Below are 21,781 nucleotides of genomic sequence, written 5' to 3' on the forward strand. Positions count from 1 at the left end.
AGTGAATAGTGAACAAAGTCATAAAATTTCAGCTCGTGGGCTATGTTGACATCGTGTTTTTGGTCTTTCCATATATGAGCGTCTACATGTTCCGAGTAGCCATTTTTTTTAAATATATTGATGAGTACAGATCTGCAACATCACAGTGAACCGAGCATCCGCATCATGCTAGAACACACCATACCTAGACGTATGGAATTGTCGAACAGCGTATGTAGTGGGTAATCCTCGACTTCCGGTCGACAAGTTGCGCATTGCACTATCCTCCCCGTATAATATGATCAGTTGAAGTTTCGAAACATTCTTTCGAATGTCGCACGAGCTTTCTCTTCCGTCCACGGCTCGGGCCGGTTCTGGTCTGCATGCGTCCAAGAGTCTGAATCAAGGTCGAGCATGTTGACATCTTTCATCTGGTAGGCGTCATTGCCATACGCATCCCGATGCTTGTTGTTCACTGAAGGATATGAACTACCGATGTAGTCATCGTCATCATCATCGTCGTCATCATGATAACCATAGTCGTTATATTCGTCATAATCGCTTGCGCCTTCGGTGTAGCCACTTCTAATACTGGTCCATGTCGGGTATTCGTCCGTGACCAATGCCCTCAAGTCATAATTCTCATCGTAAGGTGGCTCCCCGTTTTCCTGCACGACGTTGGTATTTCGACCCCGTTTGACAACTACAAGTACGGCTCTGGCGTCCTGATCGTCTTTGCACAGAAAAGTGTCCTCTACTTCGCCAAAATCTGTATATTCCTCTGGCGGTACAATCGACTGGTAGAGCTCCCTTGCACCGGGTTGGCGTACTGATTCTCTGATGCGTGACTGAGATCGGAAAATCGTTACCGTGGCCCCTGAATTGGGCCCATCTCGATTTGTCAGGGTCGACTGCCATACTTCGGGCTGCGGTTTGCGGATGTATGTCTTCCCAAATTGCGTGGTCTTGGCGAAGCTAAGGATAGATGAGGTGGGCGTGATATAATGCAATTCCTTCCATCCAGAACCACACGATACCAGCTCGTCAAGGATTTGGTAATCCACCATGCCTGAGGGTCCCTTGAGCATGCCCGCATCACCACCGATGACAGTGAGGGTGTCCAGTCTGAGTTGTGGCACCAACTTTAGGATCCAAGCAAGCCTGTAGTAGACGTCGTCATGTGGCAGTGAAAGCATGACCGGGCGACTGTTGACGCGTAAGTGACGAATTGCTGCGACTCTTTGCTCCGGGAACTCAGTGAGTATATCCAGCAGCGCCTCTCCTGTTTGGAAGTTGAAGAGGACCCAGCCAATCCACTGTGAACCAATTTCACGGTGGACCTGTTGGCAGGTGTATAACAGCGAGAGGGAATGAAGTCGGCTTTTCTTTTTTGCTCGCTTGATACTACGAGGGTCATCAGGATCCTCTCCATAGGTCAGCCGTGTAGAGGTGAACACCCAAGAATAGATATTGTCTCTGATCTCGCGAGGAACCTGCAAAAGCCTGCTACATGATGGTTGTCGCACAGATCTGGCAGGGGCTTTGGTCTTCTTCTTTCTGGGCATAATGATGTGAGTTTGTTGCAGCAAGATGTGATGGTCAACAAGATGAGGTGAGCAAAGAAAAGCGTTGTTGGCAGTAGAGTTTCAGCCGTTTTAGTGTGGGCACGTGATATCGTCTTTCCGTACATTTTCTCACCCAGAATATCAGACCTATAAAGTCTATTTCATTCTAGAGCTTTTCCCCGTGGAAAGTAATAGTACGACACTATACGCAATCGATCTTAGATCGTGACTAGGAGGGTAAGCCAGGGTGCAGGCTGACGAGCGAATCAGAACACCTTCACATGCCGCGGCTTTGGTTCACATGCGCGAATGCGAGCTAAAGCGATCTGACTTCACAGTCTCCGTTCACCATGTCAGTATGCACTGGTAGTTATAGATTTTACTACATGTTGTAGCTTTTGGATTCGTCTTCATACTGTCTGCCCACCGCACCATGCGTAAACATGGCCGCCCAATCTAAGGAAGACCCGCTCCACGTACTCTACACACGCTACATCACCCTCATCCGCTCACGCTTCGCCCGTAGCTCACGCCTCACAAAACTTCTCGCAACAGTCTCCCTACTGTTCTCAATAATAGGTGCTGGCTATGGAACGCAACGATGGTGGTCGCAGCGGCGCGCCGAGAAAGAGACGGGTCGACGACTGCTCCGACGCAACTCCGGCTTGCGTATGAAGGACGGGACCAGAATCATATATGTGCCGTATCGGAACTCGACGTCCAAGGTCACCATATACCCGACGAAACCGACCACGTTTGATGCGCATCGCAGGTTGTTCCTGGAACCGCCGAGAGCGGCGGGTTTGGGCAATGGGTATACACCGCAAGTGCCGCCGCCGCAGACCAAGCCTGGCTTGAACCTGGCCTTCCTTCACCAGTTCCTGAGCTTGTTGAATATAATGATTCCAAGGTGGAACAGCAAAGAGACTGGTCTGCTGCTCAGTCATGGAGTGTTCCTTATGCTGAGGACGTATCTCTCGTTGGTTGTGGCACGGCTGGATGGTGAGATTGTGCGTGATCTTGTCGCAGGAAATGGGCGGGCCTTCCTGTGGGGGATCACGAAGTGGTGTGGAATAGGAAGCTTGGCTTCATACACGAATGCCATGATCAAGTTCTTGCAGAGTAAGGTGTCCATCGCCTTCCGGACCAGGTTGACGAGATATATCCACGACTTGTATCTGAACAGCAACCTCAGCTACTACAAGCTGTCGAACCTGGATGGTGGGATAGGGCAAGGTGCCGACCAGTATATCACGCAGGACCTTACGTTGTTCTGTGCTTCAGCTGCATCGCTGTACTCGTCGCTCGGCAAGCCATTCGTGGACTTGTGTGTCTTCAACTATCAACTCTGGAGGTCACTAGGGCCAATCGCTTTTACAGGGTTACTGTCCAACTATTTCTTGACAGCGACGCTGCTGAGGAAATTATCACCTCCATTCGGGAAGCTGAAGGCCGTTGAAGGCAAGCGAGAGGGAGATTTCCGCGCGTTGCATTCGAGGCTGATTATGAATGCTGAAGAGGTGGCATTTTACGGTGGTGATCAAATGGAGAAGATGTTCCTCGAGAAAGAGTTCAAGCAACTAAAACACTGGATGGAAGGCATCTACAGTCTGAAGATCCGATACAACATGCTCGAAGACTTTGTGCTGAAGTACTCCTGGTCGGCATTCGGTTATCTCATCACCTCGTTACCTGTCTTCTTGCCTGCATGGGGTGGTCTTGGCGGAGCTACAGAGTTGCTGGATGCTGGCAAACCTGGCTCTCGCGAGAACGGGCGAATGAAGGAATTCATCACGAACAAACGCCTCATGCTCTCATTGGCCGATGCGGGCGGCCGTATGATGTACTCCATCAAAGACCTGTCCGAGCTCGCCGGCTACACCTCTCGAGTATACACACTCATCAGCACGCTCCATCGCGTCCACGCCGACGCCTACTTCCCACCAGCAGGCCAACGACCCGACCTCTACTCGCTCTGCGACGTCCAAGGCACAGTCCACAAAGGCTTCGACGGCATCCGTCTAGAACACGTGCCAATCGTAGGCCCAGGCCTGTTCCCCCACGGCGGCGAAGAGCTCATCGAATCCCTATCCTTCATCGTCCACTCCGGCGAGCACCTGCTCATCACCGGACCCAACGGCGTCGGCAAAAGCGCAGTCGCCCGCGTCGTTGCCGGGCTCTGGCCTACCTACCGCGGCCTCGTCAGCCGGCCCCGTCTCCCCGGCATGGACGGCGTCATGTTCCTCCCACAGCGGCCCTACCTCAGCACCGGCACCCTCCGCGACCAGGTCATATACCCGCACACCGAGCTCGACATGCGGGACTCTGGCCGCCGCGACATCGAACTCAGCCAGATCCTCGAGAACGCCAAACTGGGCTACCTTCCCGACCGCGAGGGCGGATACGATACCAGGAAGGACTGGAAGGATGTGCTTAGCGGCGGCGAGAAGCAGCGTATGGGCATTGCCAGGCTGCTCTATCACGAGCCGCGCTACGCTTTTCTGGACGAGGGCACGAGCGCTGTTAGTAGTGATGTCGAGGGCCTGCTCTACGAACGCGCCAAGGCAAAGGGCATCAGTAAGTACACACCCATCCATCATGCAAACTTCCCCCCAAACTAACCACACACACACAAAAAACAGCCCTAATAACAATCTCCACCCGCGCCTCCCTCAAACGCCACCACACCTTCACCCTCACCCTCGGCAGCGGGCCCCACGGCGACGAATGGGAATTCCAACAAATCGGCACCGCGAGCGAGAAGTCCTCTGTCGAAAAGGAACTCAACGATCTGCGTGACCGGCTGGCTAAAGTGGAGGAGTGGAAGCTGCGCAGGAGTGAGATTGAGAGGGAGTTGGCTGAGGTTTGGGTTGAGGGGCGGAGGGATGGGCCGTTGGAGGCGCCGGGGTATTGTCGGGGGGAGGGTGGTGAGGATGGGAGTGGTGGTGAGGATGGGAGTGGTGGTGAGGATGGGAGTGGTGGTGAGGATGGGAGTGAGGGTAATGGTGACGATGGAGATGACGATGAGGGTGATGAAGTGAGAGAGGCTGGTGGAGATGGAGATGCTGATATCGATGCTGATGCCGGTCTGTCTGAGGTACAGACATAGAGACGGGCGGGTGTACATGCCATAGGAAAGATCCAAGAACAAAGTAGAGCTGCGCGCAAGTGTACCAATATCGTAATGCTATTGCTATTCCAGGCATAGAGATGAATGGATACATCCACCGGGTAGAACAGATCTCGCTGATATGAGTGTATAGCTTGTGGTGTGTGATGTGTGGCTTGTGGCTTGTAGTGTATAGCTTATACCTGTGGCGTGTTGCTTGTGCCTTGTAGATTGTGGCTTGTAGCTTGTGACGTGTGGCGTATGGTGTGTGGCTTTACTACATCATACCTCAACCGTACCCTACCTTCCTATCTGGGACTAGCCATCATACCAGGCCTACTTCAGCCCAGCTAGACACTAGACCTAATTATTATGTACATATCGATACCTAGATCTAGTTAGTAATTAGATACCCGTTATGAACGAACTATTTACCCAGCTGAAACACATAACAAAACACATCTCACATTCACAAGCAAGAAAACACATACTCATTCACACATACACACTCACACGCACACATACATGCATACACAGAACAACACTGCACGCGACCAAGATGCTGAAAGAAAAGCATAGCTTCAACTTGCTTCAGAGCTTGGGGGGGTATCCATTTCAACCATACATGCATCATATATGATTCCGCGACATTTCGACATAAAACGCCGCCCTCTCCTCTTCTTCTCCTCCCCCTTATTATCCAATAAATTCCCATCCATCGCCGTCCACAATCACATGCCCACCAACCACAAGATGCATACACAAAGACGCATAAAAACAAACAACGCCGCCAGTACGTCTGTAGTACATTGGTATCTTAACCCCTAGCCCGCCACACCAGGCGTAGTAAACGCAGCCTGATCGGTGACGAGCATACCCGCAATACCAGCACTCGACAGCGTCGACAGAATACCCGTGATCAGCGCCGAGATAGCCAAGCGGGAGACATCGCCGGAGCGACCAGGGGCGAGTTGCGAGAGCACGCCAATCTGAGTGCCAAGCGAGCCAATATTGCCGAAGCCACAGAGGGCGTATGTGGCGATGAGGTTCGAGCGAGGGGACAGGTTTGCGTAGCGGGGGTTGGTGGTCAGGTCAGTGTAGGCGACAAATTCGTTGATGACAATCTTCTGGCCGATCAGACGGCCGACGTTGAGCAGGTCGCCGCCCTCGCGCGAGACGCCGAGCAGGAAGGCGATTGGGTAGCATACGTAGCCGAGGATAAGCTCGAGGGTGAGGTCGTATTCGCCCTGGAGATCGAGGTAGCGGCCCCACCAGGTGAGCAGGCCGTCGATGAGGCCGACGAGCGCGATAATGCAGAGTAGCGTGGACAGGATCATACCAGCAATCTTAAGACCGAGCCATGCGCCGTTGGCGAATGCGTGGAGCGAGTTGGCGGCCTTGTGGTCGTCGTCGTCGGGAATGACTACACGGCCCGATGTGAGAGTCTCCTCTTCTTCGGGATAGCGAAGCTTGGACATGGCGAGCGAAGCGGGAATGGACATGACACAGGAGCTGATGAGGGCTTGCGGGTTGATGCCCATTGAAATATATGCGACCAAGACAGATCCGGCGATGGTGGCGAAACCGGAAGTCATGACCTGGTGCAGTTCACCCTTGGTCAAATGGGCGACAAACGGCTTGATCAACATGGCAGATTCACCCTGCCCGATAAAGGGCGAGGCAGATGCAACGACAGCCTCGGCACCGGACACACGCATGCTCCAGAAGAAGAAGACGGCAAACTTGCCAATGAACCACTGCAGCGTGCCCCAGTAGTACAGAAGCTGAACGAGGGCGACGAAGAAGATGATGGCCGGGAGAACGGAGATCAAGAACCAGTGGATGGTGTCGACGACATTCTGCTCCGTCAAGAAAGCCACACCGCGGCCAGCAAAACCAAGCAAATCGCGGGCAAGCTCAGAGACGAAGGCAAAGATGTCGTAACCGGCCTTTGTGCGGAGCACAAAAAGAGCCACGATGAATTGCACCAAGAAACCAACAATGACTGTGTGCCACACAATCTTCTTGTAGTTGCGAGAGGTGGCGGTCAGGAGAGCAATAAAGACGACGAGACCAAACAAACTGACGGCGCGGTTCGCGCGAGTGTTGTCGGCGCTTTCGTCGGAAGCAAAGGAGCCAACCAGGAAGACGGCGACAACGAGCACAGCAGCAGCAGGTGTGCGCATCTTCTCTGGAACGACATCCTTAATACGGACAGCAGTGTTGTTCCAGGCGAAGGCGAGCACCTTCATGACGAACGGCGCGAGCGGGACGTAGAGGGTGATGATTCGGAGCGAGATGGCGAGCCAGAACAGAAACGGCTTGATCCAGTTCTTGTCATGGCGGTGGAGAGCGAGTCCAACAATCCACCATGCGGTGAAGAGGAGGAAGATGAATCCGTCTGGGAGGCAAAGAATGTCAGCAATGGTGGTGACACGCTCGTCTGCGTTTCGACTTACGGATGTATGGCCTGAACCTCCTGTAGAGATTCGAGAATTTGCCGTCGTGTTCCTTTTCCTCTACAATATCGCCAGAGCGCGAGGCGCTGCTCCTCTCAGCATCATCGTAGTTCAGCTCGCCACCCTTCTCAATGTCTCCCTTGAGCGATCGCTCCGGGTGACCGCGACGATGCAGGTTGTTGTCCATGTGGTCCTGGTGAGGGATAATTGACGGCTCGTCGGTGGTGCCCTTGCTGTAGGTGACATTGCTGTTCGCATTGGCAACACGATCGCTGTGGTGGAGGTGAGTGTGGTTGTGCTCGTTTGCGGGATTCAGAGCCGGGTCGTTGTTGGGCACGACGCCGACCTGCGGCGAGGCATTGTGGGCGGCAGGTAGATCCGACATGGCTGCTGGCGGAGGAAAACAAGCCTTTCAGTTTGGGGAGGGGTCCCAAGATTATACTCCGCGGGTGGGAAGTGAGGAGTGAGAGGGAGGGAGGGAGGAAGAAGTTCACTGCGCAACAAAGATGGGCAATTGGAGCACACGGCCCATTATAAAGCTCGGTGATGGTGGTATGGTGGAGTCGTGTGTGTGGTGGTTGTGTCGCTGCTATCTCTCTTGTCTGTCTGTCTCTCCAGCTTGTGTGTGGCGCTGTGCGTTACTGACGGGGGCGGCGGCGGCTTGAGTTTGGCTGAAGCAGCAGCTTAAACAGCTTCCTGGACTGGACTGGTTTGCCCGCTTGTCCCGCCCAGGCTTATCGGCCATCTCCGCCCACTAAACGACTCTTGTCACAATCCAGTTAACATATCACACTCACATCACTCTCCCTTCATAACAACCAATTGTCACCGCCGTCCCTGTCCCCAGACCCGTCCCGCGCCTCCTGCAATCCTACCAGTCCATTCTACCAATCCTACCTACCAATCCTGCTGTTCCAGCCAATCCAGAACCCTCTCGCCTATCTCTCTCTACTGGCCCCGCTGCCCAAGAGGAGCAGCCACAAACTGCGCGGACAGATACACCAACACACCACACAATTGGCCCAGACACAAACTCTTAGCCATGCATGTATGTACATGTGCATGTATGTAGCCCACAACCCGAGAACGGCCTTCTAGAAGACTGTCAATCAACTTGCTAATGCCCGCCCTAGCCTAGCTAAGTTACCATTCCCCGGTGCTCGTCAGCAGTCAAGCGTCAGCCTCATCAGCCATTGAACATTAGCGGTCCGCTCTTATCGCGACGCACGACTCAGTACTTGATTACACTACTCGCCATCCACGACTCAAACATGATGGACTGATGGATTGATGGATGGCAAACCCGTCTTGTCGGTATGAGGAGCAGCAGCAGCAGCAGCAGCAATCAATGTTTTCAAGAACAAATATGAGAAAACCTGTCATTTAATGCATGCATGCATGCCATGCCATGCACCAGCGGAGAACACACACACAAACCGCTCGCCATCGCCGAAACTGCGCCGCAGGTCCCATACCACTCCCACTCTCCCACTCCACGCAACATTCAAAGAAAAAAAGGCCCGGCGCGGCAGAGCCGTGGAATTACACCGACCGACGGCCGCAGGTATCGCGATACCTTGCCGTGCACCAACTACAACGTCGCTATTCTCCTTTCTTCTTCTTCTTCTTCCTTCTTTGGCCCTGTTTCTGAAGCTATAATCCAGCGCTGCACTACACGTGAGAATACTAAAATGTGGTGACGACGGCTTGCATTCCCAATTCCATATTAAAAATAGAGAGCTTCTTGAATTGATAGCATGTATGCATGTATGCATTCTTACAAGGACCTCAGAGAGAGCCAGAAGGCCAGGTAATTTTGACGTCCGTGGGCATCTTGCTATCTCGCCAAGACGCCTCGGCCGGCCTTGACCCTTGATCCCTGCACTAATTATCCCTACCTACCTAGCCGTGCCCTGGACCCTGGTGGGCCTGGCTACTTGTCCCTATCATGGGGATCCCATGAATACCCAAAACGTCGCAGTCGTAGTAGCGAGAGGCTAGGTGTGAGACGGGTGTGATGATAATTTAGTGGGCATAAGGTGATGTCTCTTAACGACTGAACTTTCGTATATTTTAATGAGTATACAGTACGTGATGTTTTGCTCCAGCTTCACTTCAATCTCGCTTCCGCAGGCGTGGAGACGAGCACATGTACATACATGTATGCATGAAACATAAATTAGTCCGTTCGAATATACCTACCTACATGCATCGTACATGTTTTCTTCGTCCCATGCATAAGCTTCGTTTCGTTTCTTAATTTTCTTGGCCGTCGGTTTCCTAAGCCTGCTCGCTAATGTTTCATATCGTGCTTGCTAAGCGTACCTATCTCTCTCTATATTACTACAAATCCAAGCAGTGTCTGCCTGCCGACTTATCCAAGTCGATATGCCCTTCCCGAATAAGCCGACCTTTATCCCTTTGCGGAATGGAACCCGCTCCGACGACTTGGCAATCATAGGTTTGTAAACTGCACCCCGTCACCCCAACTTCCTTCCTGGCCCTCTTCTTGGGGATCATCCATTTTATTATTATTCCGGTCCTTCAATCAGCATCTTGATGCCCTTGCCCGCCTTGACGTCCGCAAACGCCTGTTCCGCCTCGGTGAACTTGACCTTGCCCGTTATCAGTGCCTTTGCGTCGAGCTTGCCGCTGGCAATCAGATCTGTCGCGAGCTTGTAGTCGCCGCTGCTGTACCGGAAGCTGCCCTTGAAGTTGATCTCTCGTTGCGCGAGCACCATGATCGGGAGAGTCATGTCGGATTTGCCCATGCCGCCCTGTGGACAGATTTCTTGTCAGCCTTGTTGATGGATTGATGGCATGTGTTGCATAATTCGCTAGATATCTCGCTTACCTGCACGTAGGTGCCCCCGGTTCTGAGGCATTGCATGCCCGTCTGGATACACGGCTCGGCTCCAGTCGCGTCAATCGCGACGTCGGCTCCTACGCCGAGCTCGCACTCCTTGATCATCCTCGCCGCGTTCTCTTCTGCGCTTACTCTCTGGCTGACAAACGAGTGTGTAGCGGCATATCGGAGTGCAAACTGCAGCCTCTCCTGGTTGATGTCCACGGTGATGATCTTGGTCGCACCAAACGCTTTGGCAACGCCGCAGCAGAGCAAACCAACTGGTCCAGCGCCAAAGATCACAACCGATTGTCCAGGCTTGATGCTTGCCTGTCGACAGATATGTACCGCCACCGCCGACGGCTCGACCAGCGCGCCCTCTTCCATGCTCATGTTCTCGGGGAGTTTGTAGCAGAAGTCTTCCGGCAGGACGTAGTATCGCGCCAATGTTCCGTGATAGGGCGGAGTCGCGGCAAACTTCATGTCGAGGCAGAGATTGTAGTAGCCCTCTTTGCAGCGCGCGCATCTCCGACAGGGCACGCCAGGTTCCATGGCCACGCGATCGCCGACCTTGAGTGTCGACACTTTCGATCCGATCTTGGTGACTACTCCGGCGGACTCGTGGCCTAGGACCATGGGTGATTCGACCACAAAGCTTCCAATCGCGCCGTGGACCCAGTAGTGGACCTATCCAAGGGGGCAACGTCAGCAATTGTACAAAACAGTCTTGTTGGTTTGCTCGACGCATCTGGATAGATGGACAGTGCCTGGCTAGGAACAGGACTCACATCGCTACCACAGATTCCAGTCCATTTGGGCTCGATGATCACATCATGCTCTTCTGCAAGCTCCGGGATGGGCCTGTCTTCGTACTTGAGCTTGCCTGGAGCTTCAAGCATGAACGATGGATTCTGCTTCTGGCATTAGCAAACTCGAAGGCAATCATGCTGTGTTCATGTCTGCACAAACTTACATCTTGATTCAACTCCCGCCCGGTTCCTCCATTGCTCGCAGCCATAGCTTCTTTATAGCTTCCAATGTCAATCTGTGTGAACGTAAACGGAGCTCCGGATCAAGGACGGATAGCAGGACCTTCGAGATGTAATTTGTACCTCTCAAGCTAGGTATCCCGTCTCTCTTTTAATATAAAAATAGAGAAATGGCGGTCTAGGTCTTGGGACGCGAAAGAGAAGGCAAAGAAGAAGAAATTTCCTGTTCACGTTGACACACACAAATTCCGCGGACGGGCCGGGTGACGCGTTGTGCGCCCGAGTCAAGTTGCGGAGCTACCCCGCGATGGATTTCATGACCCATGGAGAAATACCTCACTTGCCCTCTTCCGGTGGGGTTATCCCTTCTCTTCCTTTCTTTAGCCTGGAGAAAGTGCCCCCCACTTTTGTTTTGAAGCATGATGCATGATGCATGATGCATTTTAGCCTACAGAGAAAATAGTATAGAAATAGGTTAAAAAGGGCACGCGGCTAGAATCTGTGACATCGGAAATTCCGCTCTTTGTTATTATTTGCCTCAGATTCTAGCTCCCAGTTCCACGTGCGTGCATTAGTTGGTATGATCTTGTCTCCACTTGGTCATGAAGGTTTAGTTAGACATTAAAAGCCGCTCTCTGCGCCCCCCTTTCCGAGATTCGCATTCTTTTAATAGTAAAAAAAAAGCACCCCAAAAAAGGTATGCCAATCTAATATAGCAAACACCATACATGCCCCTTGTTCCTCCTCCCCAATGCCAAATTCTATCTTTTCTTTTCAAACAAAGCTCCTCCAGATGCTAGAAAGAGAAGCACATCAGAAGATCTCATCATCCCAGTCCAACAGGAAACACACCCACCACCTCGCCGTCCCGTCAGACACCTGCACGCCCACCAACCACAGCAGCTGCCGCGACAGTCCCCACTTGACAGGTAGCTCGAACGATCGAGTCCCACCCAGATGTCTCTCCAGAGCGTCCAGCACGCTTCTCGGGCAATGCATGAAGTTGAACGTCGCGTCTTCTCCTCGCGCGTGTATCTCCGGCGAGGCGAAGATGATGGCGTAGTCTGTCAGCTTCGCATAGGGTCGCGGCGACGACGGCGGGCGAGGCAGATGGGGGGATCGCGGGGATGCAGGGCCTCTGCCTCGCGGCGAGGCAGGGAGGCGGAATCCAGCTGTTGTGCCGGGTGAGGGCAGCGGGATGCGTGAGCGGGGCTTCTGCTGGACGACAAAGTATCGCTTGAATTGCATCTTGACGTCGGTGAACATCTCGACGAAGGCGGCCATGGCGGTGCTGTTTGGGTCCGGCTCCGGCAGGGAATGACGGCTAGTACCATCTGCAAACTCGGCTTGATGGGTGTTGTTGAGATCGTATGCTGCCATGCCGCGCAGGACGGATGTGATGTCGATCTGGCTTGCGAGGTACATCTTGCCTCGTCCTGGAATGAAACTTGTCAGCGTCCCTCGCCATTCGAGGAGGAATTTCGGGCGGCCGTCTAGTCCTAGTTCTTGTGAGATGTCCCACGTCTCTTGCTCGCCTGGCTGTGCCCCAGACATGACTCCGCTCGTACCCAGTTGCAGCAGTCCGAGGTGAGAGAGTTTGTATGAGGACGTGGTGAGTTTCATGGGGTGGCTGAGAGCCGTAGGATCGGTGATGCAAAGAGCTGTGAACAATTGCCCGTAGTTGATCTTCAAGGGAGGGGAGCCCGATGTGTCTTGAGATTTCTCGAGAAGAGGAGATGCTTGCGGACTCCTCCTAGACACAAGGTCTGTAGCTTTGACCACGGACCGGATACCTGCAGAGTTGTTAAATTGCATAGCACGGCGATCGATTCTCTTCGTGTCAGCTGGCACAGACTTAGGCGTGGAGGCTATGAACTCGCCAGGTTTGAATGATAGATCATAATTTGACGTGAATGTTGCCTCCGACCACCGCTTCGAGCGGAGGTTCGACAAGTCTGAGAAGTCATCGTCTGCGAAGAAAGAGTTTGGACGGATCGCTTTCGAGCTCCTAGGAGACGCCGCTACATTTGTGAGACAAGGTAGCGCAGAAGAGATCGGAAGGCGGAATGGTGTGGAGCAGAGTGTGGGATTGGATGACTCCGAGGAGGGGAACCGATTTGCAGTCTCTTCGAATAATGCGTTCCGGCCTTCTTCTGCTTCATGGTCTCGCCGCTGGAAGTCTGCAAAGAGGCTTCGCTGCTGCTCCAAGGCTTTTGGAAGCATAAGAGGTTTAAGGCGATCCATGCTCGAGCATTACGACATTACTGCACGGTGAAGCGAGTACAGGTCGACGATGTAGACTTTGCGCGTGTGACTGGGCGTGATTGTCCTGTTTGGGTGGGCGGTCAGGCAGAAGGCGATGTGAAAACAGGGTTGGCAACCGTGGCAAGTGAACAGTGTTAGTGTTTCCTACATCGTGAATTGAGCTGCGCAGCACAAGGATTTGGTGTAGATTTCAATTCTTGGAAAAACATTATGCTACAGCTCTGGGATCGACTCTTCGTCCGTTAGTGCTGTAATGTTCACAATGCCAGGATAGAGTTTGTGTTCGGGCCTATTTATCAGATCATAACATGATTGACGGTGTTTTGCAGGAATTCGCTACGTTAAAGACTGGTATATATGGAGATGTACTTGCAGCTTCGCTTTCACAGATGTTCAGCTTTCTCTCTTGCCGGTGAACTTTTTCGTGAGTTTGCCGTCGAGTGGAACTCATCTTCTTCATCGTCAGCAATAGTGTCTTCATCGTCATCGAAGGCTCGCAATTGAGCAATGCTGTTGGTGATGCTGCCGGCCGATAAGACAGACTGTCTCGCCTCTTCTGTATCTTTTGGATACGACGGCTCCTCGTTTCGTTCTTCGGGCGGCGATGCATCGTTCGAAATTGGAGTGTCAATCACCGTGTCGGATATGACGCCTTCGTTACCCAAGGCCTGAGATTTCCTCACCCGGATTGGGTTCCGTGGAGGTAGCTTCGGCGGCGCAGCTTTGTTGACGGTGACAATGGTAGGGCGGAAAACAGCCTGAGCCATGGGAGGTGTCTGGACCTGCTGATATACAACAGGATTCTCGAATATCTCGACATCGGCCTCATCGTAGTCATCGTCGAGATCGTCGCTAAGATCTTCATCCTCAGAATCTTTTCCCTCGCTGTCAGATATAGCGACGGAATGGCGGTGGCCGTTCGTCAAGGGTTCGTTTCGATGATTGGGTTCTACATCGTGTCCTTTTTCCTCGCCTGAATATGGCGTTTCAAGATTCCTAGATTCAGGACGAGTGGGCTGCAATACCGTCTGATGATCGACTTGTACTTGTTCGTGGTCCGACGAGTCCGTCTGAACTTCTCGTTCGTGTTGCTGAGATCCACGGACCTCAGGCTGCGGCCGAATGTGCTTCGAGTCTGAATCCAGACTCTCCTCGGCTCTCACTTCTTTCTCGTCATTGTTGGTAATGGAATCATTACCATCATCATTTGACCTTGCATGCCCGTTAACAGGCGAGACAGAACCTTGCGAGATCTGCTGTGGCTCGTCATCATTGGGTTCGGGGGATTCTGTGATCCGCGACTGGATACTGTCGCGGATCCCATTCGAGAGGTCTCCTGAGCCCGGACGCGTGAAAAGAGGTCCGTCCATATCCGTTTGTGTGGACATGTCGCTCATGGACACCACGCGATCGTAGTTGCTGACTTGACTTGCACGTCTGCTGTGGCTCCATTGGCTCAGTGTATCCACACTCTGTCGGTTGAAGGTACCAAATATGGGACTCTTGGGACTCGGGGCGAAACTGAAATTCTGGCTCGAAACTCTATTCCGTGTCCCAGCTTCGCGGATTTCCAGTCCAGCCTGCTCCAGTGCTCGGACACCGAATGGATCGGGATCTTCCTTGTCCGGGACTCCAAATACATGGCCGTCAGCTTCGATCTCATAATCGCCAGGCGCAGGCTCAGACGGTAGCAGTGATGAGTCTACATTAGTGTCTCCTTGAGATGCACGAATAGTTTCGAGCAGTCTTCTGGTCTCAAACGGTGGGTGCCGCACCTTACCAGCCAGTATATCGCCAACAGAAATGCGCTCATTGTAGAAGCGTTCATTCTCGTCCGTCCGTTCGATGACTACCGTCCCATCAACTTGTACACCAGCATAAAATCCCCGAGACTTTAGGTATGTGAATATGGGCGCCTGTCTCTTGTGAAGTTCCGTTTCAAGTACTCCGCCAACACCAAGAGGACCTGCAACAGCACTGACCTCCCCGCCAAGTGTGCAGCGGATCTTGCTAAAAGCGTCCAATGCTTTTTGTGTATTTATCACCACGACGCAGTCATATATATCCACTCCGACGAGGAAGCCTAGTCCAGCCGTGTGCAGCATGATTCCAGATGGTGGTGACCATGATCCATCCTCTTGTCGTGCAACAACGATGCCACTGCCGCCAGCACCCGAGACCCAGAGACCAGTGCGCATTGTGGTAAATATCGCGAGCCCTTTCGCATTCTTGATAACCTGATTTTTGAGCTCGGCTTAGTCTTGATCGTTTGTACACAAATCGGTCCACATTACCTCTGGTGGTATCCTCTTCAAGACCTTCTGTTTCTGCTTGGGGCCGTCCGTGGGCTGTATCTCCTCCTCCTGATAGAAGCCATCCTCTACACACCATTAACGACGGTGAGACGGTCGGTATGAAGTAGAACCTACTGCAGAAGCTCCTCAGAATGCGCGCAGCCTTGTCGCTCTCTTTATCTAGGGTAGTGGGCCAGAAAGCCTCAGATCCCAGCTTATTAGAAAGCCTGTTGACTGGCGCACCGAGCTTGTCGACCCATGTGTAGACCTTGTCGAAGCCTACTTTGCTGCCGACCTTTGTTCTCTGCCAGAAGGTCTGAGTCGGCATGGTGGACGGGACCCGGGAAGCTCTACGATCTGTGACTAATCAAGTGATGTCCCAGGCACGACAATTAGACATTATGAGCTGAGCACGACGAGGTGACGCAGGACGTTACGGCATGGATGAGAGTGTATGAGAATATGTGAAGAAAGGGTGTGAGCAGACGTGGACACCGGAAGTCATGGAAGCGTGCGCGCGAGTAGAGCTTCTTTGAAATGGTACGTCAGTAAGCCCCAAATTGTATTAATCACAGCCAGGGATTCGACCAGCTGATCCGCGCTAATGCGGGCCCCGACTCGCACCTGTTTCTGGGTCCGTTGCCACTACGTTGCACGTAGCATGAGACGGACTGATAATACCGTGGATATGGTAAAGATGAGATGATGCGGAGTTGATCCTGCAGGTTGCCGAAGTTGCTCGTGGAGACCTGGGAATGTTGCCAAACAACTCCCGAATACATGTCTCGTTACATACGTACAATGCTTACGATCGGATTGTCAGCTGAATACGGAGGACTAGACGGAAACCAATAAACTTCGGCTTTCTTTTTGGGAGAAGCGGATCTCGGACCAGGGGCAGCGTAGGATTTTTAGCTTGTCCGTAGTTTGGAGATAATGCAAGTGCCCACGTTCAGGAACGCACAGTCCGAAAAAAATTTGGTGTTGAAGAATGTAACTAGTAGTTCACCTGCTACTTACTGACCGCATGTGCTGTACATCTACAATATACACTTCAAGGCGTGACTACGGCAGCCGTTAGCCCCGTGTTATGCAGTAAACTTAAGCTCCTCATCCCAGACTGCCAGTGCACCTTGGCCCACGCTCTGGGCTGTTATGCCTGAGGCACCCAAGGACTGCTTAGTCATCAAACATTTTGTGATGATCCACTTCCAACGCGGGCATCAGCGTGCGTCGCCTTACTACACGCGAACAAGAGACGACTTCGGATTATACGCGCATCCTCGCGCGTCATACATCATTGTATTACGTATACTCGCTTCTAGCGTCTTCCTAGAAGTTTTGGGTCGGCCTGCATATCTAAAGCACAGCACACATCACACAGCTCAAACATGAGATAGAACATCATACCTCAGAAGCCCGATTCCTAATCCACCTCACCTTACCTCCTCTAGCGACGATGTTTCAGGTCCCTAGCGATCCTCCATCCACTCCAAACTCGCGCAACGAGGGCTCCATTTTCCCGTCCACGACACCTGCCGGTCCACCACCTTCCAACTACACGAATAACTCGTTTACGCCTATTGGTGCACCCCCTTCAACAGTGTTTGGCAGTTCCCAGCTCAGGAGTGGTGCTGGCAACACCGGTAGATCAGCGTACAATGCGCCGGGCCGGTTTGGAAATCAGTTGTTTGCGAAACATGGACAGCCTATATTCGAAAGTGGAAATGGCAGCAAGTTCGAAGCTCTAGGTAGTAGTCCACCGAAGGGAGGACGATTTGCGCAATACGAAGATGACGAGGATGATGATGAAGACGATGAAGACGCCGAGGGTGAAGAAGATGAGATTGGTCAAGAGATGCAGGATGCACTGGATCAAATGGACGAAGGTGTCCATCCTATACCACGTTGGAACCTCGGCGAGGTTAATGCGTCACACTCGATACCCAACAATGGGTTCAATATGTCAACTGCTTCGAGCCTTTTCGACCCTCCAGGCTTACAAGACTCAATGATGAGAGAGCCGCTGAGTCTACCTATGCAGAGCGTGGAAACACATATACGGACATCGCAGGACAAGTATGATTTTTCGAAGCTCGCGCTGGGCTTGGCATCTCAGAAGACCATGACTGAGATGTACGAGGCCGACGAGTTGATCTTAGAGCAGGAGGATCTATTCCAAGAGCTGTATGGAGCTCTTGCGGCCGAGAACACCGCTACGGCCACGCGAATGCTCCATACCCTTTCTAGAGAGCTCCCAAGAATATGGACACCGCAATCGCTTCAGTCGCAAGCTTTGTCCAAGTCAGAAGCTAAGCAACGGAAGACATTTCAGAAAGCAAACTATATAGCCTCTCTTCTCCTTCAACTGTACCATCCCCCCCATTTCCCTACGCGACAAGAACTTGGGGCTTCCCTTTTCGGTCGATCGTCCACGAACTCACCTTCTGGCGAAGTTCCTGTTCCCAAGGTGCTCTTAGATTGGCTCAACAATCATCACATTACCTGGGCAACGGAGCTTGATGCAGTCCTTGCACAAGGCAGAAACTTCTCGTCCAGTCCCTCGTTCTGGGATGCTGTGATGACCTCTTGCTTGAGAGGCAAATTTGAGGATGCCATCAAGTTGCTGCGCGATGCCAACTTCTCCTTGGCACACACTTCCATTCAGGATGGAAGCAATACAACAGGCTACCGTGGTGCCGACTTAGCCACGATTGATAAAGTCATCAACGATGCCATTATCGCCATTGAAGGGTGTCCAGCTATCAAACACGGCGACTGGAATGTGAAGGGTGAACGGTGGAAGATATATCGTCGGATGGTAGCACAAGCAATACTTTCCTTAAGAGAATACTCTGAGGGTTCTAGTTACGACCGTTCGGCCATGAGACCAAGTAAAGGGCCTAGTGTCAGTGCCGCCAGCAGAAGAGCTGAAAGCAAGGTGCCATGGACTGTATATGAGAACCTCCTCATCGTGTATGAGCATCTCCTCGGCAACTCTGAAGAGCTTATCAGTAGCTCTACAGATTGGGTAGAAGCAACTGTCGCCTTGACAGCTTGGTGGGATGGAGAGGAGGACCAGGAGGTGCCCTACGGCAGCATGGTCGCCAGTCGACTTTCTCTATCAAGATCACACCATGGACGGACATCAGATGATGCACCAAAAATGGCCTATCGCCGTAGACTCAGTGCTGCCTTTAGTCAGGTCATCAACACAGAAGACGAAGAATTCGAGATCAATCCCACAGACAGTACGCAAGTTGCTTTAGCCTGTGTTTTTGAGGACAGATTAGAAGAGACTCTTTCAATTTTGCGATGTTACTCTATTCCGGTTGCTGCTGCAGTCGAACAGATTGCAAGCATAGGAAAATGGGGCCATTCTGCTTCACGGGACATCATGAAGGGATTTGACAAGAGCGACTTGATGGTGTTGAGCCTTGGCAGAGAACAGTCAAACGGCGGGCTTGGCGAGGTAATCAAAGACGAGCAATTAATTATTTACGCGGAGTGTCTATCTCAGAGAGACGTACTCTTCGAAGAGCAGGTCGAGAAGGAAGGCTGGCAGCTCGCAATACAAGTCCTCAGTCGTCTAGATAATGTCGAGGCTGCCAATAACGCCATTACAGACTTATTGGAAAGTCTGGAACTCAATTCTACGGACCGCGTAGACAAAGTTGTTGTACAACTCAATGAGATGGGCTTCGCTGAGCAGGCCAACTCGGTTGCGGAGGTGAGCTTTTACATAACAATGACCAGCAGACGCTGACCATATATCCAGCGTTACGCCGACACTACCGCCTCGAATACGTACGAATACGGCACAACTTTGATCTACTACGCTCGCGCTCGAAACGTCAAGAAGCTTCACTCGATTCTCGATCTTCTGATCTCTCTGTCCCTTGTTAATTCCACAGCATACCCACCTCGAACAGAACTGGACTTACATCTTCAATCTCTTCTTCTAAGTCCAAAGAAGACTCTTGGTAGCCTTTCTCTCATTGACCAAGATGCTGCTGAACTTCTTGCGAGCTCCCTATCAGGCTACGCCACCGTCCGCAAGTTCTACGACCTACGTGATGAAGACATATATGCCTCGACCACTGGTACAAAACCTGCACATCGCATCTTGGCCCGTCAACGTGCTGCGACAGATGCCCTGATGACTCTCATTGCCTCCGCATCCACACCTATCCGCGGTGGTCTCTACGATCCCGACTCCGAATCCGTCTTACAAGTAGACGGCCTTCTTGTGCTCCTCGGCGAAGCTCTTCCCCTCCTCAAAATCGAACCTTGCCCGGTCAGCATGTCTCACCTAAACACACTACTCGCCGCAACCGAAGACATTGTATCCTCACCCAGTCTCATCCGTGAACAGTGCGAGGAATGCTTGCGCAGTACACTTGCTACAGCACATGGGGCCGCTGAGATGAGCGATCCACGCGATCTCCTGAAGAAGAGCGTCTCTGCGTTGAGTGAGAAGACCGGGACGACAGCAAGCTCGCAGTTCTCACTTGTCGGAAGCAGTCTGCTAAGTCGAAGCGGCGAGAACAGTGCTATCTTGACAGGACGGACGTGGGACTGGAGGAGAGGGTTCAAGCCGGATACTAGACTCTCTGATGTTATCAGTGTTCTCCGAGTCACCGTTGCCGATGTGGTGGCGAAGGCATGGATTGAGGATGACGGGTTCGATGAGTATGCTTAGCGAATACTGTCTAGAGAAGCTCAAAAAGGGGGCTTAGGTATTGGAGCGAGTAAACTTGTAGCATATTGTCATAGAATAGCGAAGTGTTGTATCGTACTAACAGTCATCATACCTTTAAAACGCTGATTAGACGCATCTTGACCGAAGTATATTCGGTCGCGGCAAATAAAGTCGAAACGACGGCGTCTATCCAGCTTCTACGCGAATGTGTCTAGACAAGACAATAATCTAGTAATTACGACCGCTGTCTACCTCTTCTTCAAGCTTTCAAGCTATCGACCCCCATACATTATACCGCCCAGCTGACAGGCCCTAAAGTTAATTATACATAGACGCAGTAGGTCTAAAAAAGGTGTTTATCGATTCCACGGTCACCGCTGTTCTGGACGACCTCACAGGATTCTTCAAAGCATTTGTGACGAGCAATTAATGTTTCTCGTTGGCCATCCATCATAATGTTAGCATGCGTCATGCAGTACCATAATCAGTCTGCCCTCCGCAGTCTCTGGTAATCCGACATCATATCTGACGCAGCGAGTGTACTCGTTTCATTATAATGCCCATATCCCTGGTGTATGTTGTTGTTTCATGGCTGGATATTGGACGTAGCGGTGAGGGCAAAATCCTGATCTACGAATAAGCGAACGAATCCCCCACGACATGCTATTTTTTTTTTCTGGAAAAGTAAAATTCTAGGCCTTTGCTGCCTACTTTCGGCTGATTTTCTTCTATGCGTGGGGGATTTTTGACATTGGCCGGAGGCTGAGAATCTACCCCGCAAACCGCCCTGGGCTGCGAAAGGTTTATGCCCTTATATATATGTATACTAGATTGAATATTATAACGTTCTTAAAAAAATGGGCGTCTATATGCTCCTCACACACAAACTCATTCTTGGTTTAATCACATATTGGCATGTTTATACTAGATTTACACGCCTTGCGTAGACTGGACACGAGTCTGAATGCACCCGAATGAGGAGGTTGTATTATGCTTTTCCTGTTTCTCCACACGCCACGTGGCGGCCACGCGAACTCCACCCAGTAGAACGGGATCCTTTTTGAGTTCTCGCATCCATCAACATTACCCCGATGTAGCTAGCGCTCACGTCATTGATGCATTAGAACATGCCTCGATAGGGTCGATGATGGCACATGTAGACTAGCCGAGCCGACTTGGATATGTTACAATGCGCTCGTGGGTGTCATCGCAAGTCACAGTTCATGTCATTCAAAGGAATATGTGCGCTTTCATGCATGGTCTTTGCTGTGTGCGTGCAAGTCCTGAGTCTCGTCAGAAAACTGCTGAATGTGTCGAGCACGGCGATGGCAGAGCACAGTGTTATCAAGTAAGAGTGGGCGGTTCTGCTTTCTTAGCAGTTTGATAGGACTGTAGCATTATTATCATTATCATCGTCATTAGGAGCCTTGATCGTGTTGGACGAGTAGTTGAGCGCCTCAAGAGGCTGAATTTGAGGTAGAGGATCACTCAAGCATTGAATCTGAGCAGCTGTCTTGGGGTCGCCCCCATTAGGTTTTACGTGAGTCTCTAGACGACTATCTCCGATACGTACA

The 21,781-nt window shown here is 51.9% G+C and overlaps 7 protein-coding genes across 7 annotated transcripts; 2 read left to right on the forward strand and 5 right to left on the reverse strand.

The window, feature by feature from the left end:
• Positions 1-19: 19 nt before the first annotated feature.
• Positions 20-1,723, reverse strand: EJ05DRAFT_476039 (uncharacterized protein). Its single transcript, XM_033743941.1, has one exon. It carries the CDS (start codon positions 1,542-1,544, stop codon positions 282-284), a length of 1,263 nt encoding a protein of 420 aa, XP_033601176.1. The 5' UTR covers positions 1,545-1,723; the 3' UTR covers positions 20-281.
• Positions 1,724-1,834: 111 nt separating this feature from the next.
• Positions 1,835-4,784, forward strand: EJ05DRAFT_362318 (uncharacterized protein). The gene is made up of 3 exons (XM_033741082.1): positions 1,835-4,121; positions 4,187-4,397; positions 4,562-4,784. The coding sequence occupies exons 1-3, from the start codon at positions 1,988-1,990 to the stop codon at positions 4,563-4,565; spliced, it is 2,349 nt and encodes a 782-aa protein (XP_033601177.1). The 5' UTR covers positions 1,835-1,987; the 3' UTR covers positions 4,566-4,784.
• Positions 4,785-5,477: 693 nt separating this feature from the next.
• On the reverse strand, positions 5,478-8,887 carry EJ05DRAFT_492867 (H+/nucleoside cotransporter; the record flags this gene model as incomplete). Its single annotated transcript, XM_033746065.1, has 2 exons — positions 5,478-7,054; positions 8,800-8,887. The coding sequence occupies 2 exons, from the start codon at positions 8,885-8,887 to the stop codon at positions 5,478-5,480; spliced, it is 1,665 nt and encodes a 554-aa protein (XP_033601178.1).
• Positions 8,888-9,309: 422 nt separating this feature from the next.
• On the reverse strand, positions 9,310-11,221 carry EJ05DRAFT_476042 (GroES-like protein). Its single transcript, XM_033743942.1, has 4 exons — positions 10,931-11,221; positions 10,746-10,868; positions 9,967-10,644; positions 9,310-9,889 (listed from the first exon to the last, which is right to left on the reverse strand). Exons 1-4 carry the CDS (start codon positions 10,973-10,975, stop codon positions 9,644-9,646), a joined length of 1,092 nt encoding a protein of 363 aa, XP_033601179.1. The 5' UTR covers positions 10,976-11,221; the 3' UTR covers positions 9,310-9,643.
• A 197-nt stretch (positions 11,222-11,418) lies between these two features.
• EJ05DRAFT_362341 (uncharacterized protein) lies at positions 11,419-13,392 on the reverse strand. Its single transcript, XM_033741083.1, has one exon. The coding sequence runs from the start codon at positions 13,188-13,190 to the stop codon at positions 11,760-11,762; it is 1,431 nt and encodes a 476-aa protein (XP_033601180.1). The 5' UTR covers positions 13,191-13,392; the 3' UTR covers positions 11,419-11,759.
• Positions 13,393-13,594: 202 nt separating this feature from the next.
• EJ05DRAFT_500249 (DUF500-domain-containing protein) lies at positions 13,595-15,833 on the reverse strand (the record flags this gene model as incomplete). The annotated part of the gene is made up of 3 exons (XM_033746967.1): positions 13,595-15,448; positions 15,506-15,591; positions 15,641-15,833. 3 exons carry the CDS (start codon positions 15,831-15,833, stop codon positions 13,595-13,597), a joined length of 2,133 nt encoding a protein of 710 aa, XP_033601181.1.
• A 918-nt stretch (positions 15,834-16,751) lies between these two features.
• Positions 16,752-20,460, forward strand: EJ05DRAFT_538046 (uncharacterized protein). Its single transcript, XM_033749426.1, has 2 exons — positions 16,752-19,235; positions 19,284-20,460. The coding sequence occupies exons 1-2, from the start codon at positions 16,965-16,967 to the stop codon at positions 20,205-20,207; spliced, it is 3,195 nt and encodes a 1,064-aa protein (XP_033601182.1). The 5' UTR covers positions 16,752-16,964; the 3' UTR covers positions 20,208-20,460.
• The last annotated feature ends 1,321 nt before the right edge of the window (positions 20,461-21,781 follow it).

This window comes from Pseudovirgaria hyperparasitica (assembly GCF_010093815.1).
Source record: "Pseudovirgaria hyperparasitica strain CBS 121739 unplaced genomic scaffold EJ05scaffold_7, whole genome shotgun sequence".
In the NCBI taxonomy this organism is placed as follows: domain Eukaryota; kingdom Fungi; phylum Ascomycota; class Dothideomycetes; order Acrospermales; family Acrospermaceae; genus Pseudovirgaria; species Pseudovirgaria hyperparasitica.

Bases quoted from the DNA above. Each gene is read 5' to 3' on its own strand.
- EJ05DRAFT_476042 (XM_033743942.1), bottom strand. From the start codon at position 10,975: ATGGCTGCGAGCAATGGAGGAACCGGGCGGGAGTTGAATCAAGAT. The intron at 10,645-10,745 runs GTGAGTCCTGTT...CCCCTTGGATAG, and splicing joins CTGGAATCTGTGGTAGCGAT to GTCCACTACTGGGTCCACGG. The intron at 9,890-9,966 runs GTAAGCGAGATA...ATCTGTCCACAG, and splicing joins CCGGGGGCACCTACGTGCAG to GGCGGCATGGGCAAATCCGA.
- EJ05DRAFT_362341 (XM_033741083.1), bottom strand. From the start codon at position 13,190: ATGGATCGCCTTAAACCTCTTATGCTTCCAAAAGCCTTGGAGCAGCAG.
- EJ05DRAFT_362318 (XM_033741082.1), top strand. From the start codon at position 1,988: ATGGCCGCCCAATCTAAGGAAGACCCGCTCCACGTACTCTACACACGC. The intron at 4,122-4,186 runs GTAAGTACACAC...CACAAAAAACAG, and splicing joins CGCCAAGGCAAAGGGCATCA to CCCTAATAACAATCTCCACC.
- EJ05DRAFT_476039 (XM_033743941.1), bottom strand. From the start codon at position 1,544: ATGCCCAGAAAGAAGAAGACCAAAGCCCCTGCCAGATCTGTGCGACAA.
- EJ05DRAFT_538046 (XM_033749426.1), top strand. From the start codon at position 16,965: ATGTTTCAGGTCCCTAGCGATCCTCCATCCACTCCAAACTCGCGCAAC. The intron at 19,236-19,283 runs GTGAGCTTTTAC...CCATATATCCAG, and splicing joins AGGCCAACTCGGTTGCGGAG to CGTTACGCCGACACTACCGC.